The following is a 14,769-nucleotide window of genomic DNA, read 5'->3' as shown; positions in this document are numbered from 1 at the left end:
GAGACATTAATGTAAGCCTGCTGCTGTCTCATTGTTGCAGCACGGATTCAAGACAATGCATTACTTTGAGATAAAAGTAGTTATGATAAATGGTCATTTTCGGACTATGCATAACTGTATATGGCGAAAATTTCTGTGATAGTTGAGCATGTTACGTCTGCTCCGTTTTCAGACGCATCGATCTACATTACTAGTGCTACTTTCAAGTGACCGAGCGCCTGACAACAGGGCACAGGACGAGAGACGCTTTATTTATGCTGAACCCTAAATAAGGCTCACAAGATCTATTGCTATTACTAGAATTCAATATGCTTAGCTTTCTACTGTAGACACGATCGATTCGTCTACTGAATGAAGCCCTTTTGTGCCAAGTGGTATTGAATGAGCGTGTATTTCCAAGCAATGTTAAATTCTCTTTGCAGGGTAAATGCTAAACGCGCCATGCTATATTATTACAGATTGGCAGTAGTATTATTTGAGATAATGAAATGATTTGAAATAATGGAAGCTCGATCGTTGCACTTTTATTGCATATTACCACAGAGAACAATGAACCCATATTTGGGATTCCAGGGTTAAACGGCAGGGGTATCGTTGTGGATCATTGTACGTAATCTTGGGCTTTGTTCCGAAACGTTATAGTGGAAACAACGGATTCTGCTGGAAGTGGTGTGGCCTTGGCTAACCAAAGGGTATTTTTCCAAATCCGGCCCAACGCCAGATTTATTGGGAATATTATTTTTCATCCGTTCATTTATTAATAACAGTCATAGCGTGGCAAAGATAAGAAGTCGACCGTTGCAGGGTACGTGTATTCAATAGCCACAACGATTATCTGTTTACAAGTTGCCTACATATTTTCTACCAGTACTTCGGCTACTATCTTCAGAGATACCATAACGGATGCATCAACCGTAGAGTTCACTATTTCCATAGGGACTACTACATTGACAGGAAATGCAAGAAAAGCTTAATGTACGCCCAGATTTATTCCAACGTTTCTGTGTCCATTTCTTAAAAGAGAAGTGCTCAGTTGTCATATTTAAATGGGCCGAAAAAGGCTGGAGATAGCCTGATGCATGTAGCTACTTTACTGCCCATGTACGGCTACCAAGTGGTTCAAAGGTTTTCTTCAATCCATGACCATACCTCTCATGAGCCCACACTATGCGATGACGTAATTTATATTGAAACACCTCAGTTCTAAATGTATTATTCTGGGTACTTTAGAAGGGACTCTATTTTCAAAAAAAAACAGAAAAAGAGGCTAGTAATAAGAAAAGGGGTGGGTAATTGGGCATTGCGATTTGGTACCGTATTTATCTTGATTTAGTTGACAAACCACAAAATATTAGTGACGATTTTACGACATAAATGGAAACACAACAAACTTCACTAGGAGAAGCGGCTTATTAAAGACAAGCTTATTTGTGGTTATCATTACTTTAAACTTTGTCATATGTGGGGTAAACGTCTTTTTACCCATTACGTATTGGTAATAGCCGCTTCACAGGGCTTGCCCTAGCTTACTTACAAACTGATTTTGCCAGTCACTCTTAGCGTCCTAGTTGAGAAAATTTCGGAGTTCCCCATCTCATTTGATGCCAAAATTCCGGAGTTTAGGAAACCACTGTATAAGTTTGTATTGCACTACAATGAAGTAACTTAAGCATAGCATATTGAATCACGTGACCAAGAATATCTTATCTATGGACTATAAATCTTCTCCTACAAATGTACACTATACTTTAAAAACCCATCTCAGATTGTGAAAGGGTATCTGTGAAAGGGTATCCTTGGGATCTATGTAACAAGTTAGTTAATACAATGCAATCAAAGTACTTCACAATTGATACATTTTCAAATGCTTTCAGATAACATCAACACTTTCAGCCAATAAGGCACATGCGCATTTTTAAGTAGTACGTGATTACAAAATTTAAGAAAGGCTAAGTAGTTTCTCTAGTTATTGCTGTGATATCAGTAAATTCACTATGAACCACGAAGTTGGACAACAAGACCATGCTGACATCTTCCAAAATTTGAATGTTGGACTTCTCGAGCATCTTCACACGCGGGAAGTGGAAAGAGTACAACTTCAGCAAGCTATACTTGATAGTGGTGATAACAGAAATGTCAGCAGGAATCCCAACAGAGAAGTAAGGCATGAGAACTACTATTACTGGGTATGGGTTCTTGGGTATATACCATTACCAGGTCTTAGATACGGCCAGATTTGGAGAGATTATAGACCGAGAAGTTTTGGTTTTGCCTTATATCGTGTACTTACAACCATATCATTTGTTTTAATCAAAGTTGCTAGATTCACAGCATTTATAATGTGGGCTAGAGTATATTTACAAACCTTGATAAGAAATTTCTTCTTTTTCAGCAATATATTGACTTTTTCAGAAAACTTCTTGTTTGATGCAATTCTGTTTGTCCTCCGAAATTCTCCAGAAGTAATAGAAAGAAAAAAGCAAATAGTGCTAAACAATGCTGACTTGTTCTACTCCATAGATGAGGATAATGATAGTCTCTTTTCAGTAGTTATACCTACTGTCATCTATAATTGGTTTGCCCGCTCGATTCTGACAACCCAACGATATGAGAATGGAATGGTACTCGAAATTGACACAGACAATTTGGTATTCAAGTTTGCTGAAGTGCTCAAGAACTATTATCCTTCTCTTGCAGACGAGTCTCATTCGTGGACGCTCTCCATGATAACAATAGGAATCTACATAGCATATGCGCTTTTAGGAGAACTACTCTGCATTAACATCTTGACGCTCTATATGGTCAACTGGCTGAAGTGGCTCCAATCATATTCAGGAATATTTTTTGGATTAAAGTCTGTACTTTGGACATCCTTCTTGAGTGAGTTATCATAGAATAGAGTAGAATAATAATGTACATCCCGTTATTTTGTCATTGAATCTTTTGTTATGCTAGCAACTATGTAATTTGCTACAAAAGTACTTGTTTCCATTTCCGAGAAATAGAAATCAACAAGAAAGTGCAAAGAGATCTCTTAGAGTTGCAAAATTTGCTTGTTTCCATTTCTGAAATATATGGAATCAACAAGGAAATGAAGTCATCTCTTGGAATTGCAAAATTTGGGTTCAGAAAATGATTCGTCTCCATGATAGCAGAATTAGCATGATACCAAAGAAGCACCCGCTTGGTGGAATAGAATTGGGCCCACGTTATTGTTATGCTGTATTGGATATGAAAGTACTTTATCTCGAGTCAACAATTGAACTTCAAGAAATGTCACTTCCAAGACACTCAGATGCTCACATAAAAGGAGTACCACCATTATGCCGAAATATCATAACAGTATAAGATCTATTTCACAAGTTTTGCTAGAAGCCGTCGATGCTCAAAACGAAGAGCTACCATTCGAGTCAACGCTTAACTTAATGATAGAAGGTCGTGAATGTGCATCCACCATGGCCTATAATAAGTATTCCAAGTTGTCTAGAAGTGATCCTGATTCACTTCATCGTTTGCAAAGAGTAGCAAGAAATTCCATTCCTCAGAATACTGTGTCATCAATGCATGAACAGCAATACGTCTTCTATAAATCGAATAATAGTATGATTTCACACGAAGAAGTAGGCCAAGAACCGGTCTTCGATATGAACATGAACAGCAAGAATGAGAAATCTTCCAAGATAAAGAGACTTTTGGGAAGAATCATGCGAGCAAGTCTACTATAAGAGTATGTTATTTAAGCAAATCTGCAGCAATTACTGGGAACAAGCATTAAAACGTATATAACTATTGATTAGAGAATCTATAACTGAAGCTTTTTAAACATATTTGTTAATTGTATCTTCACAGAATCGTCTAATTTATCCAATTCAGAAGTACCATAGTTATCGCTATTTTCCAAATCGTAAAGTCTCTGTTTCAACTGTCTCTCATGACTGTCATCGGTCAAATCATCTTCTGCGTTCAAATTGTTAAACTCCTCAATGTCGTCGTAATCAACTCCAAAACCTTGAGTATTGAAATCACCGTACAACTCATTGTTAACCTCCTCCCATCTATTGTCAATCTTTGCTTGAGCTGTGTGATCCTCGACAAGAGCTTTTCTTGACAAGTATTCCTTGAAGAACTTTCTTCTTTGTATGATCTTATCAGCTCTCGAGTTTAATTGCAAAAGGAATAAATCCTTATCTATATCTTTGTTTATTGAAGAAAGTGTTAATTTCACAGACTTTTCGTCAACAAATTTTAATCGCAAAGCAATTAGGAATCTTTCAATCCACAACACTAACTTTTTAAATATTTCCTCATCATCCTTAACATACATCTGATGGATAAATTTCCACAATACAGCATCATGCCTGTCAAATAAAGATTTCAAACGATCAAAGATTTCAAAGGAGTTAAGGTAGTATATTTCTCTATTATTGATTGAAATCAACTCCCCTATTAAATCATCCATAAACCGCTGGAAATCCTTGAAAACAACATGGACATCAGCTTTTGCGAATATTTTCATCATGGGTTGGTAAAAGATCGTTAAGAAGTTTTTGATAAGTTTAGTCAATTCAGGTTCTTGCCACAACTGCTTGAAGAGAGCGGCATCCTTTTTGCGGACTTCTATTTGCCAGAATTGTTTTAAATTGAGATATAATTCTGCCTCCTTGAGGTTTTTATCTTCATTTATCTGCTCATAGGCCCTGAAAGACTTGAGTATTTTTTGATATTTGAAGTGTTCTTCTGTTGTGGCAAGCTTAGGTTTTATTAAATCCGAGGAAAGGATAGTTAGTAAAAGGTCCTGAGATTTTTCTAATGATTCATGTTTAATATCAGCAACTGTCTCATACAGCTGAGTAGTATAGGACTCAATCTTCTCTAAAAAGATCTCAAATCCAGGATCCAATTTAACATCACGTAGCTGTTGTAACTCTTTTTCATAATTACTCAAACTCTCGTCCAATAGCATAATAAATATGATAGAAAGCAAATTTCGACTCCCTGCCTTCTTCGTAGCCTGCTTTAATTCTTCATCTTCCTCTGAACTTCTCCACGTTGGTAATGAGAGAGTTGGGATATTGACTAACAAGAGGTCAATCACTCTGGATACTATTTTTACAGGATTAGTGAACTTTAAAATACCATAGACCACGTTATAGGGGAAAAGTCTGTGAAACTTCCTGCAGCGATTCAACCAGTCATTTGAGTTATCCTGGCCAAGAAACATTTGATACAAAGTAGCGGAGGCCTCGAGTTTGCACCATTCGTTCAAAGTCTTCAAGAAGGAGGATTGCTTCTTTATGTCTGGTGACTGGCCTATCTGTTCAAAAATTTCGGTAACTGTCTTGGGGTTCATTATCAACTTTTTCTTAAGCTCCTCAAAATCTTTAGAGAGCTGAACGATTACCTTTGATGTCTGATTTTGAAATTCAAGTTGTGTTTTTAACATGTTCGTTTCATGTTCAATCCTCACCTCATGATCTAGTCTTTCTTCGAGAGAAAGGTTATCATAGTTTAAACTTTTGTTATCAACGAAGTTTTGAAATATTTTGGAATGGACAATTTCCGGATATTTGCTGAGTGCTCTGAGGTAACCTCTCAATGATAATCTTAATTTTTCACGTTCTAATTTGTTGACCTTGATTGGTGCCACACTTGAGGCCAATGATGAATCCTCAGATTGGTCGTCTGACGCTGCGTATCCGATGTCATCACTAACTTTATGTGGCAAGGAAGATACTTCTGTGGACATTAACCCCGGCAATGCTTTCTTGAGATCGTGCTCTAGCGATTTAAATTCATGGTAGTGCCTTGGTATAAAATGTGATTCATATGAATACCCATTTTTCTCATTTTCAGTCCTTGTCGTTGCTTGAATCACAAATTCATAATGATGCCTTGGGCCCTTTGGCTTCGCTGCCATCACATATCGAAGTGGATTCCACGATGATGCTGGAGGCTCAAAATGGGGCTCTGTTGGCAGAAGCCTCCGCACAGCTACGATGTTAAGACTCAAATCATTATAATACTTTTTGAGCTCGTGTCTCTCCATGTCATCTATGCATAAGGTTTCCTCAGTAAGATGGTTGGTGAATTTGTCCATTTTCCCAGTATCAGAGGGCTGATAATGGCTTTCATTTAAGTATGTCAATTCTTTATCAGTGATCACTACTGAGTTATAGAAAAGCAATAGCCCCGATAAAAGCTTCTTATTGACTTGGCGCCTCTTTGTTACGTGTTCCTGGCGTTCTTCCGAGGAACTAATATTTTTCAGATTGAAACTCTCCAAAAATGGCTGAACTGTATCTTGCCAGAATGCTTTTTGATCTTCTGCTGAATTGTTGGCTATGAATGGAAAATTGGTTATGAAATTGTTCATGTAGAATGCTAGCAATGGCAAGGTATCGAAGCCATTTTCCTTCTTATTCGATTTGAATGGTGGTCCGAGCAAGTCACATATTTCTGGCAGATTAAACATGTGCAACTCGTGGGCCAATCGATTCTCTAGAACGTACTTCTTGAGGAAGTGCTCTTGTGTGGGGGTCAAAGACTCAAGGAAGTCTTGATTATCATTAGGATCTTGGGTCATTGTGGTGTGCGAGATTTGGTCTTCGAATTGAGTAGAAGTAACAACTCTATGGGCTACAATAATACAAGAAACAACAACTCCAGCTTCAAACTTGAGCAATAATATCGACAAATCTAGCAAATGAACTATATATATAGCAATCACATCACTACTCAATCCACCTTCTATTATTACCACATTATGTAATATAATACAAAACTCTGGCTTATACGTAGGAAGAGGCTGGAGAACAGAAATAGAAATTCGAGAGATAGATGACAGATAAAGTGCAAAAAGGTGGGAAACGGGTGGGAAAAGTGCAGGTTTGTTGTGGGAGAGATATGTTTGTGCCTGTTAGGGTTCCCGATCTGAGACCAGATTTTGGAGAGGGGGAGGTAGGGCAAAAGGTAAAAAGGTGAAAAGGTAAAAAGGTGAAAAGGTAGAAAGGTAAAAGTTAAAACGTAAAAGGTAAAACTGTGAAAAGGTAAAAAGCTTAAAAGGTGAAAAGGTGAAAAGGTGAAAAGGTGAAAAGGTGAAAAGGTGAAAAGGTAAAAAGCTTAAAAGTTAGTTCATAATATGTCTGTTGATACTATTAAAGATGGTACATTGAAGATATGGTGAGTAAGATCCGAGCTATTAACTTGGAGAATAAAGATGAATTTTCATCCATTGATCGGACAAAAATCACTCATTATAAACTCTCAATAGTTAGTAGCCTCACAGGTAATAACCTCAATGAAAAATAAAAATCACATAAAAAAGTATAGCAACAGAAAAGAACAACTTCTCGGAAAATACTTCAGATTCTAGTTTGAATTACCCTTTTTCCCAACTTCTCCAACTCTCACAACTTTTCCAACTGCTACAACTTCTACCTTCTCCTGTCATCTCTATCCTTACCCATAAAGGTCAACCACATAGGGTAAATCTACGGCCGGCATACAACACCAAATAAATATATTTCAACACTAATCACGTGATCCATACTTCACTGAGATGCCTTAGAAATTTTTCTTTAGTTTTTTTTACTTTCTCTACCGTCTGCTTAGATTTGTTCTTCTTTTCCAGTATTCGAACCACTGTGATTCTACATACTCCGAATCTCTATATAAAACTTCACCATGGGTACTCAGAAGAAAGAAAAGTCCAGAAGAGTCAGACAGAATGATACCAGAGATGGTAATCTTCGTGTCAAGGGAGAGAATTTCTACAGAGATGCGAAGAAGGTTACCCACTTGAAGATGTACAAGACCGGTAGAGCAGTTAGAAATGCTCAAGGTGAGATTGTCAGAGCAGCTGCTTTGCAGAGCACCGATACTCCCAATGCCCGTGTTGATCCCAACAGAAAGTGGTTTGGAAACACTAGAGTTATTGCCCAAGATGCCTTGACCCACTTCAGAGAAGCCATGGGAGACAAGAAGCATGATTCATACAAGGTTTTGTTGAGAAGAAACAAACTTCCAATGTCCTTGTTGGACGAAAAGGACCAAACTGAATCTCCAACAGCCAAGATTGTGGAGACCGAAACTTATGAATCCACATTCGGTCCTAAACAACAACGTAAAAAGCCAAGAGTGGCTGCCTCCAGTTTGGAAGAGTTGGCTGAGCTGACTGCTACGGATGCTACAGCTTTCCAAGAAAAGCAAGAGCTTGACTCTACTTTAGGATTGATGGGTGGTTCATTTCTTGACAAAGAAGATTTCACACAAGAGGCCAAAGAAGCTATCTTCCACAAAGGTCAATCCAAGAGAATTTGGAACGAGTTATACAAGGTTATTGATTCGTCTGATGTTGTCATACACGTTTTGGATGCCAGGGATCCATTAGGAACTCGTTGTGAGTCCGTCGAGAAATATATTAGAGATGATTGTCCTCACAAGCACTTGATCTATGTGTTGAACAAGTGTGATTTAGTCCCAACCTGGGTTGCAGTACGTATTAAAACTACTAACAAAAGCAGATGTGATATGAGACTTCAATTTTTTTCATTACCTATTTAAAACTAAGATTTGGCGATTTCATTGCTGTTTTTTTTCTTCTAATCTCTTCAACTACCAAAGCCTTTTGTCAGGGTGATACTCTAGATCAACCTCGGTTAATCTCTATCCACATTGTTACCTGTTACGTCTTTGGAAGAATAATGCTTCTCGCCCGTGTTCCCAGCTTGCTGGTTCTTCTTCCGTTTTGGTTGAGGATCTGTTCACATTTGCTGGTCGTATTGACTGGCAGCTTAGAGAAGTATCGGGATCTTATTGAGTTGAAACTTTTCGAGGCATGTCTTCACTTCTCATGATTAGTTTCGTAGTCTAGAAACCGACATCTATTTGAGCGCATTATTTCTCATTTCAATTCTTCGAAGTCTCGTCATCATTTGTTTTTCACCTATGAATATCGAGTCGTTTACTAACATTAACAGGCTGCTTGGGTGAAGCACTTATCAAAATCTTACCCAACTTTGGCATTCCATGCATCCATTACCAACTCCTTTGGTAAGGGTTCTTTAATTCAATTATTGAGACAGTTCTCTTCTTTGCATTCCGACCGTAAGCAGATTTCGGTTGGTTTTATTGGTTACCCAAATACTGGTAAGTCATCCATTATCAATACTTTGCGTAGGAAGAAGGTGTGTACCGTTGCTCCTGTTCCTGGTGAGACAAAGGTGTGGCAATATATTACCTTGATGAAGAAGATTTTCTTGATCGATTGTCCTGGTATCGTGCCTCCTTCACTGAAGGATACTGAGTCTGACATTCTTTTCAGAGGTGTTGTCAGAGTCGAGCACGTCTCCAATCCAGAACAATATATTCCAGACATGTTGCAAAAATGTGAACGTAAGCATTTGGAAAGAACTTACGAAATCAAGGGGTGGGCCAAATTTGAGGAGGATGAATCATTATTGGAAGATGCAAGTATTGAGTTCATCGAACTCATAGCTAGAAAGCACGGCAGATTATTAAAGGGAGGTGAGCCGGATGAAAGCGGTGTAGCGAAGCAAGTGTTGAATGACTTCAACAGAGGAAAGATTCCGTGGTTCGTGCAACCTCCAAAGGATGAAGAGGAGAGAACTGGCACGGATAATAAGGCTGGATACAAGAGAAAGAGAGCTGAGAGGGAAGACAAGGCCAATAAGAAAGCCAAGGTTCAAGAGGAAGAAGAGGAATCAAAGGAAGAAGTAACCGAAGTATCGAGCGAAGAGGCCAAAGAAGAGTCGAGTGCTTGAGGTCAGTAATATCATATTTCATTTCTGTATATTAGAGTATTCTTTTCAGGGTAGCATAAATAGCATTATACGTCTTTGTACAATACAAATCGGGTTAAGACACTTTAGAATGTTGTAAGCGAACTACAGACTCTAAAATAAAGTGATATTACGATTATATTAATTACCATGTAAAAAATATCTAGAATACAATGAAAATAAAGTATAGAAATACAATTACTCTATCAACCCAGCGTCTAAAGTGGTCTTCCAAAGTGGACAACGCCACTTTTGGAGCTCCCACTAGGGGTAGATGGTTGCGGAATGGCACCGTTCACAATGAATTGCTCATCAATGCTGTTACCGTTCAAGTTACCCAAACCCCAGATGTACCCCTTGAATCTTGAAAGCGAGGAAAGGTCAAAAGAAGACTGTCTCAAGAGCTCTTTGAAGCACTCCATTGACAAATATGCGTGTAATGTTGAGGTCATCTGCTGTTGATGCCCTGGGAAATGCGATGTCATGGATGCAGCAAAGTGTTGACGGATTGCAGGGGAGATGGGAAGCAAATGCAACTCTTCGGCTAAGTACTCGATCGATGGCTTGTTATTGGAAGCCTTTGCGGCGTCTTCTCCGTTAGGAGTATTCAAAACCTGACTGCCGATGTATTTTAAGTCATAGAAGTTGGGGAAATATTTGGAGCACCACCAGTAGAAATCTTTCTCATCCACAGGGAGACTGTCGTTGATGAGCAAGCTCACAAAGAAACCTAGGTCATATCCAGCATGGTAACTAATCCAGTTGATAGAGCTGTCCAAGAGCAAGCCTGATTCTATCAATAGTTCAGCAAATGAAAAATGGGGGATACCTTGAGTCATGTGTAATTGAAAGTTGATTTGCGACAGTTGCAGCAACATGGTCAAGTGCTCTTCGTTAAACATTTCTTTCGTAAGGTCATACAAGAAGTTAAACTGCCAAATAATACTCAGCAGAATCTCGTTGTTTTTAATCTTGGTCACACAGAATGACAATTGGATCAAGTTTAAGAGGTCGGAATTAGACCTGAGGGTTTGGAAGTGGTAATCCAGGGACGACTTGAAACTTCCCACTGGTCTAGCTACAATTCCAGGGATTTCTTCATGGATGGCAATAAATACTTTCAGGGTTTTGTCGTTAATAAAGGTACGTAAAGTATGGAACTCATTTTCCAAGTTATGCGTCCATACCTCTTTGATCAAAGGAACCTGTGTATGAATAGTTTGAGTGGGAAGTTGCTGTTGTTGTTGGATTTGATGGGCTTGCTGCAATTGTTGTTGAAATTGAAGTGAATGCTGTTGAGGATGCTGTTGTTGTTGTTGCTGTTGCTTCTGCTGTTGTTGATGCTGTTGTAACTGCAATTGCAAGACAGGATTTTGCTGTCCACCAGGAACACTTCCGTTGGCTTGTTGAGGTCCGCCACCAGATCCACCAGCACCACCATTCAAAGCTGCTAGAAGCGGATTTGTTGTGACATTTTGCGCGCTAGGTGTACCAAGAGGCTGTTGGTGTTGTTGTTGCTGTTGCTGCTGCTGTTGCTGCTGCTGTTGTAAATGATGGTTCAAGAGCTGTTGTCTTTGTAACTGATGTTGTTGCAATTGTAACTGCAGAATCTGTGGCGACAGGCCTGTTGCAGCCATAGGCTGCTGGCCCTGTTGTTGCAACTGGTGCAGTTGGAGGTATTGGAGATGGGGGTTGACGTTCATGAATAGCTTTATTCTTCTGTGCGTGTTCTCACTTCAAGTAGCTATCTTAGCTTAATCTAGTTGACTATATTGGACCAGTAAAGTGTGGATAGCTAATGAACGATAGAATACAAGTGACTGGGTGGTTTGTATATTAGTAAATGACCCAGTATGGAGCTGAATGCAATGTGATGGGAGGTACGATTCAATGTGCTTATTCTGTCTCTCTCAATCTTCGAGCTATCTTGTTGTTCACTGTTCACAGTTAACTGTTCACTTCAGTACGGTTATTCTTGAGGGTTGATCCACGGCGGCGGTCCTTTCTGGAGACACGACAGTCCTATGTGATATGGCAAACGAGAAGTTACTAGAAGAGCGGTATTCTTACTGATAAGTGTATCCAGTTACAGGACGTGGTACTTGACCTCCACTGTTAAAGCGGCTAGCCAAATCTCATTCACTGTAAAGGATTTCGTTCGTTACGAGAAAATTTTGAGGGAGGGTGGTGTGCAGGAGCTAAGTTAGTGAGAGTGAGTGAGTGAATCGGTGTGTATCAGTGACTGTGTGAGTGAGTGCGACTATTACTGTGTGAGACTATTACTGTGTGAGACTTGGGAGATTTGCGTAGATTTTGGAATTCGGAGACTTGCGTAGACTTTTGAGACACTTCGAACATGAGAATGTCCACTACTTCGTGAAACCTTTTCCTTTTCAAGAATTGCATACTGTGAATTCTTCTCTAGTGAGAACTTTACTCTGATTTTACTGTGTTTGTTAAGTTAGTGAGACTTTTAGAGGAGGCTTACTGCGAAGTATGAGACATAATTTACTAAGTATGTGGTGAGCATAGCAATGTATGAATTTGTATTGTAAGGAAGCTGCGGAAGCTTACACTAGATGTTTAAAAACGGCAGTAAGAGTCCAATATCTAAATTTTTATGGTCTGTGGATGCTTCTATTACTCAGAAAGTACTATTGGATGCTGTAGTAGTCGAATTGCTCTTTTTGATGGATTTTATTTGGTGTGGAGTCTGAGAGACGGTGGATGTTCCAGAGCCAGTTTCTGAGTGAGGCTGCAAATCTTTTGCTCAGTATGAGTATCCAGCCTTTTCTCACTTCAAAATAACTTTACAGTATGAAATACTATTACATCCTAATTCTTTCACGAAATTCTTTTATATATTATTCTATGTTACATATTGCAAAACTAAAACTTTGATAGTCCTTGCATGCGAATTGTTCTTTTGTTGAACTTTGATTCTTTGGTTTTCATGAAAGCCCTCACAACTGCTCTCTAAAATTCGTTGGTCCTACTGATGCATTATCCCCTCCAAAGCTATTTCCTTGTAAGTAGTTGTGGTCTCCAATTCTTCTTGGCTTGATCAAGTGCTGCAACAAGAATGCAATACCCAAAACTAACGCTATCACTGCAACTATAACGTAAATAACCCCCAAACTCATGTTACGGCCACCAAAAATAGAATTGGTTGTTATCACTATACTCTTGGTTCCGCCAAATATTGTCACGGGGTAATTCAATTCAATTGATATTTCGTACTCTCCAGAAATCATGGTGTCGGTAGTGTTCTTTCCATACAATTTGAAAAAAGAAGGAAGACCAGCAGTTCTCATCCAATTCTGCAAATGGAAATCTTGTGAAATATCAGGCATGTTCTCTGCAGTGTATCCATCTGGGTATCTTTTAGCCCAGTTTGGAGGTGGCACAACATCTTCTGGTTTGTACGTGGTCTTTCTGAACTTGTGGTCACGATCGGAAGGCCAAGAAATTAATTGGTCGGACATCTCATAAGTTTGGTTGTTCTCGTTGTTTTTGGCGTTTAAGAGAACAGGACTCAGAATTGTATCATTGAAGAACGAATTAGCGATCAATCCACAAGGGTAGATGAGTTTGTCTCCAACATGCTTTAACGGCTTACAGGCATCAGTAACGGAGTCATCAGACACTGCTTTTCCTCTCAATTGCTCAAGGTCGTACGAGTCAACAAATTTTCTGTGGTTCTGGAAGAAATTCGTTAACTTGTAGTATAAGAAAAGTGGTGGTTTTAAGTTACCTGGAAGGTTGAAGTGGATGTAGCATGTCTGCACGATGTCGTCAGAGCCTTCCGTAGTAGAGTTGATCAATCTCCATTGGAAATCAATGTCTTTACTTGATGAATGGAAGTGTGAGCTTGTGTACTTAGTTGGGATCGACTCGAACTTATTTGTTGCAAGATCGTGGCATTGTGAATAGTCCACTGATAACACCTGGACGTTGTAGGTTGTGTGGATAATGGCTATGCCCAAAGGAGCAAAAATCACAGCAAGGACAAAAAGAAACGGAATCACCGATCTGGGAGTCAAAATCGGCTGCCATGCTTTCAACCGCTGTTGTCTGAATGCTGTGTTTGGTGGTTTTCTTGATTTGTGGATATTGGAGGTAGCGTCCTCTATATTGTTGTCGTCTTCATCCTCTTCAGACGTTCTTCTCCGGCGTAGGAAGTTCATTAGTTCTGTAATTTGCGACTGGCGACTTTCTGTGAGATATTATATCACTACGAGTATATATCACTACTAGGAATAATTGCTTCTTCTCCAATTCTCACTTGTAACTACTTCCTTTACTATCGTTTTAACTATACAAAAACCGTAAAAGCGTTTGATCCGATCAGAAGAAAAAAGGCTGTACCGAAGGTCGTGCGAATGGTGTCAAAAAGGTGGAAGGTGCAAAAAGTCTTTAATTAGCGTATAGCATAGAATGTCATGTCCTTCTGTTTTCTCTCTCTGTTTCGTTTTATTGGTTTGGAATAAAGATATAACCCTTGAAAAAAATTCTTAGTAATTAGTCTCATACAAAAAAAGTGGGTTATTGGGTCATTGGGGTCCGTAGATTAATGGGTAGTACGTTAATGGGCTAGTAAGTTACTTGGTTCCAATGTTGTTTTAGTGCGAATTTGTATTGTCGTAGAGTGTAGTGTGCGTAGTGTGCGAGTCTGCGTAGCCAGCATAGTGTTAAGTACAATTAAATTTACATAGTAGTGTATTAGTCTTCTGCGTTCTGTTGTATCTAATATTAGATAGTTAATACTACTAGAAAGTTTTATATATGAAGTTGTTATATACATGACGGTGTTACTTTACTCAAGAATCACTGTACTTGTGCTGTATTACGTCGATGGGTGAAAAATATCTTACTGCTGGAGGCTTAGACAAATTATTTAACATTTATTCGAAAGGCTTCTGGTAATAATTTTTTTGCAACTTCATTTCGAATTTACAAAGAAATCAAT

General features: G+C 38.9%; 5 protein-coding genes across 5 annotated transcripts; 2 read left to right on the top strand and 3 right to left on the bottom strand. All coding sequences in view use genetic code 12, as the record gives it.

Moving 5' to 3' along the window:
• Window positions 1–1,994: 1,994 nt before the first annotated feature.
• On the top strand, window positions 1,995–2,894 carry RJT20DRAFT_2292 (uncharacterized protein; the record flags this gene model as incomplete). The annotated part of the gene is made up of 1 exon (XM_064919322.1): window positions 1,995–2,894. The coding sequence occupies one exon, from the start codon at window positions 1,995–1,997 to the stop codon at window positions 2,892–2,894; it is 900 nt and encodes a 299-aa protein (XP_064775809.1).
• An 869-nt stretch (window positions 2,895–3,763) lies between these two features.
• Window positions 3,764–6,733, bottom strand: RJT20DRAFT_26122 (uncharacterized protein). The gene has a single exon (XM_064919422.1). It carries the CDS (start codon window positions 6,581–6,583, stop codon window positions 3,803–3,805), a length of 2,781 nt encoding a protein of 926 aa, XP_064775808.1. The 5' UTR covers window positions 6,584–6,733; the 3' UTR covers window positions 3,764–3,802.
• Window positions 6,734–7,539: 806 nt separating this feature from the next.
• NOG2 (putative GTPase) lies at window positions 7,540–9,885 on the top strand. The gene is made up of 2 exons (XM_064916528.1): window positions 7,540–8,493; window positions 8,979–9,885. The coding sequence occupies exons 1-2, from the start codon at window positions 7,684–7,686 to the stop codon at window positions 9,780–9,782; spliced, it is 1,614 nt and encodes a 537-aa protein (XP_064775807.1). The 5' UTR covers window positions 7,540–7,683; the 3' UTR covers window positions 9,783–9,885.
• Window positions 9,886–9,900: 15 nt separating this feature from the next.
• On the bottom strand, window positions 9,901–11,721 carry POP2 (CCR4-NOT core DEDD family RNase subunit). Its single transcript, XM_064919420.1, has one exon. It carries the CDS (start codon window positions 11,501–11,503, stop codon window positions 10,019–10,021), a length of 1,485 nt encoding a protein of 494 aa, XP_064775806.1. The 5' UTR covers window positions 11,504–11,721; the 3' UTR covers window positions 9,901–10,018.
• Window positions 11,722–12,514: 793 nt separating this feature from the next.
• Window positions 12,515–14,244, bottom strand: CDC50 (aminophospholipid translocase regulatory protein). Its single transcript, XM_064919418.1, has one exon. It carries the CDS (start codon window positions 13,985–13,987, stop codon window positions 12,764–12,766), a length of 1,224 nt encoding a protein of 407 aa, XP_064775805.1. The 5' UTR covers window positions 13,988–14,244; the 3' UTR covers window positions 12,515–12,763.
• Window positions 14,245–14,769: the final 525 nt, after the last annotated feature.

The sequence above is a fragment of the Scheffersomyces xylosifermentans genome, assembly GCF_036884685.1.
Source record: "Scheffersomyces xylosifermentans strain CBS 12540 chromosome Unknown RJT20scaffold_2, whole genome shotgun sequence".
Classification (NCBI taxonomy): domain Eukaryota; kingdom Fungi; phylum Ascomycota; class Pichiomycetes; order Serinales; family Debaryomycetaceae; genus Scheffersomyces; species Scheffersomyces xylosifermentans.
The sequence above is the reverse complement of the archived record's forward strand: the minus strand, read 5'-3'. Positions and strand labels throughout refer to the sequence as shown.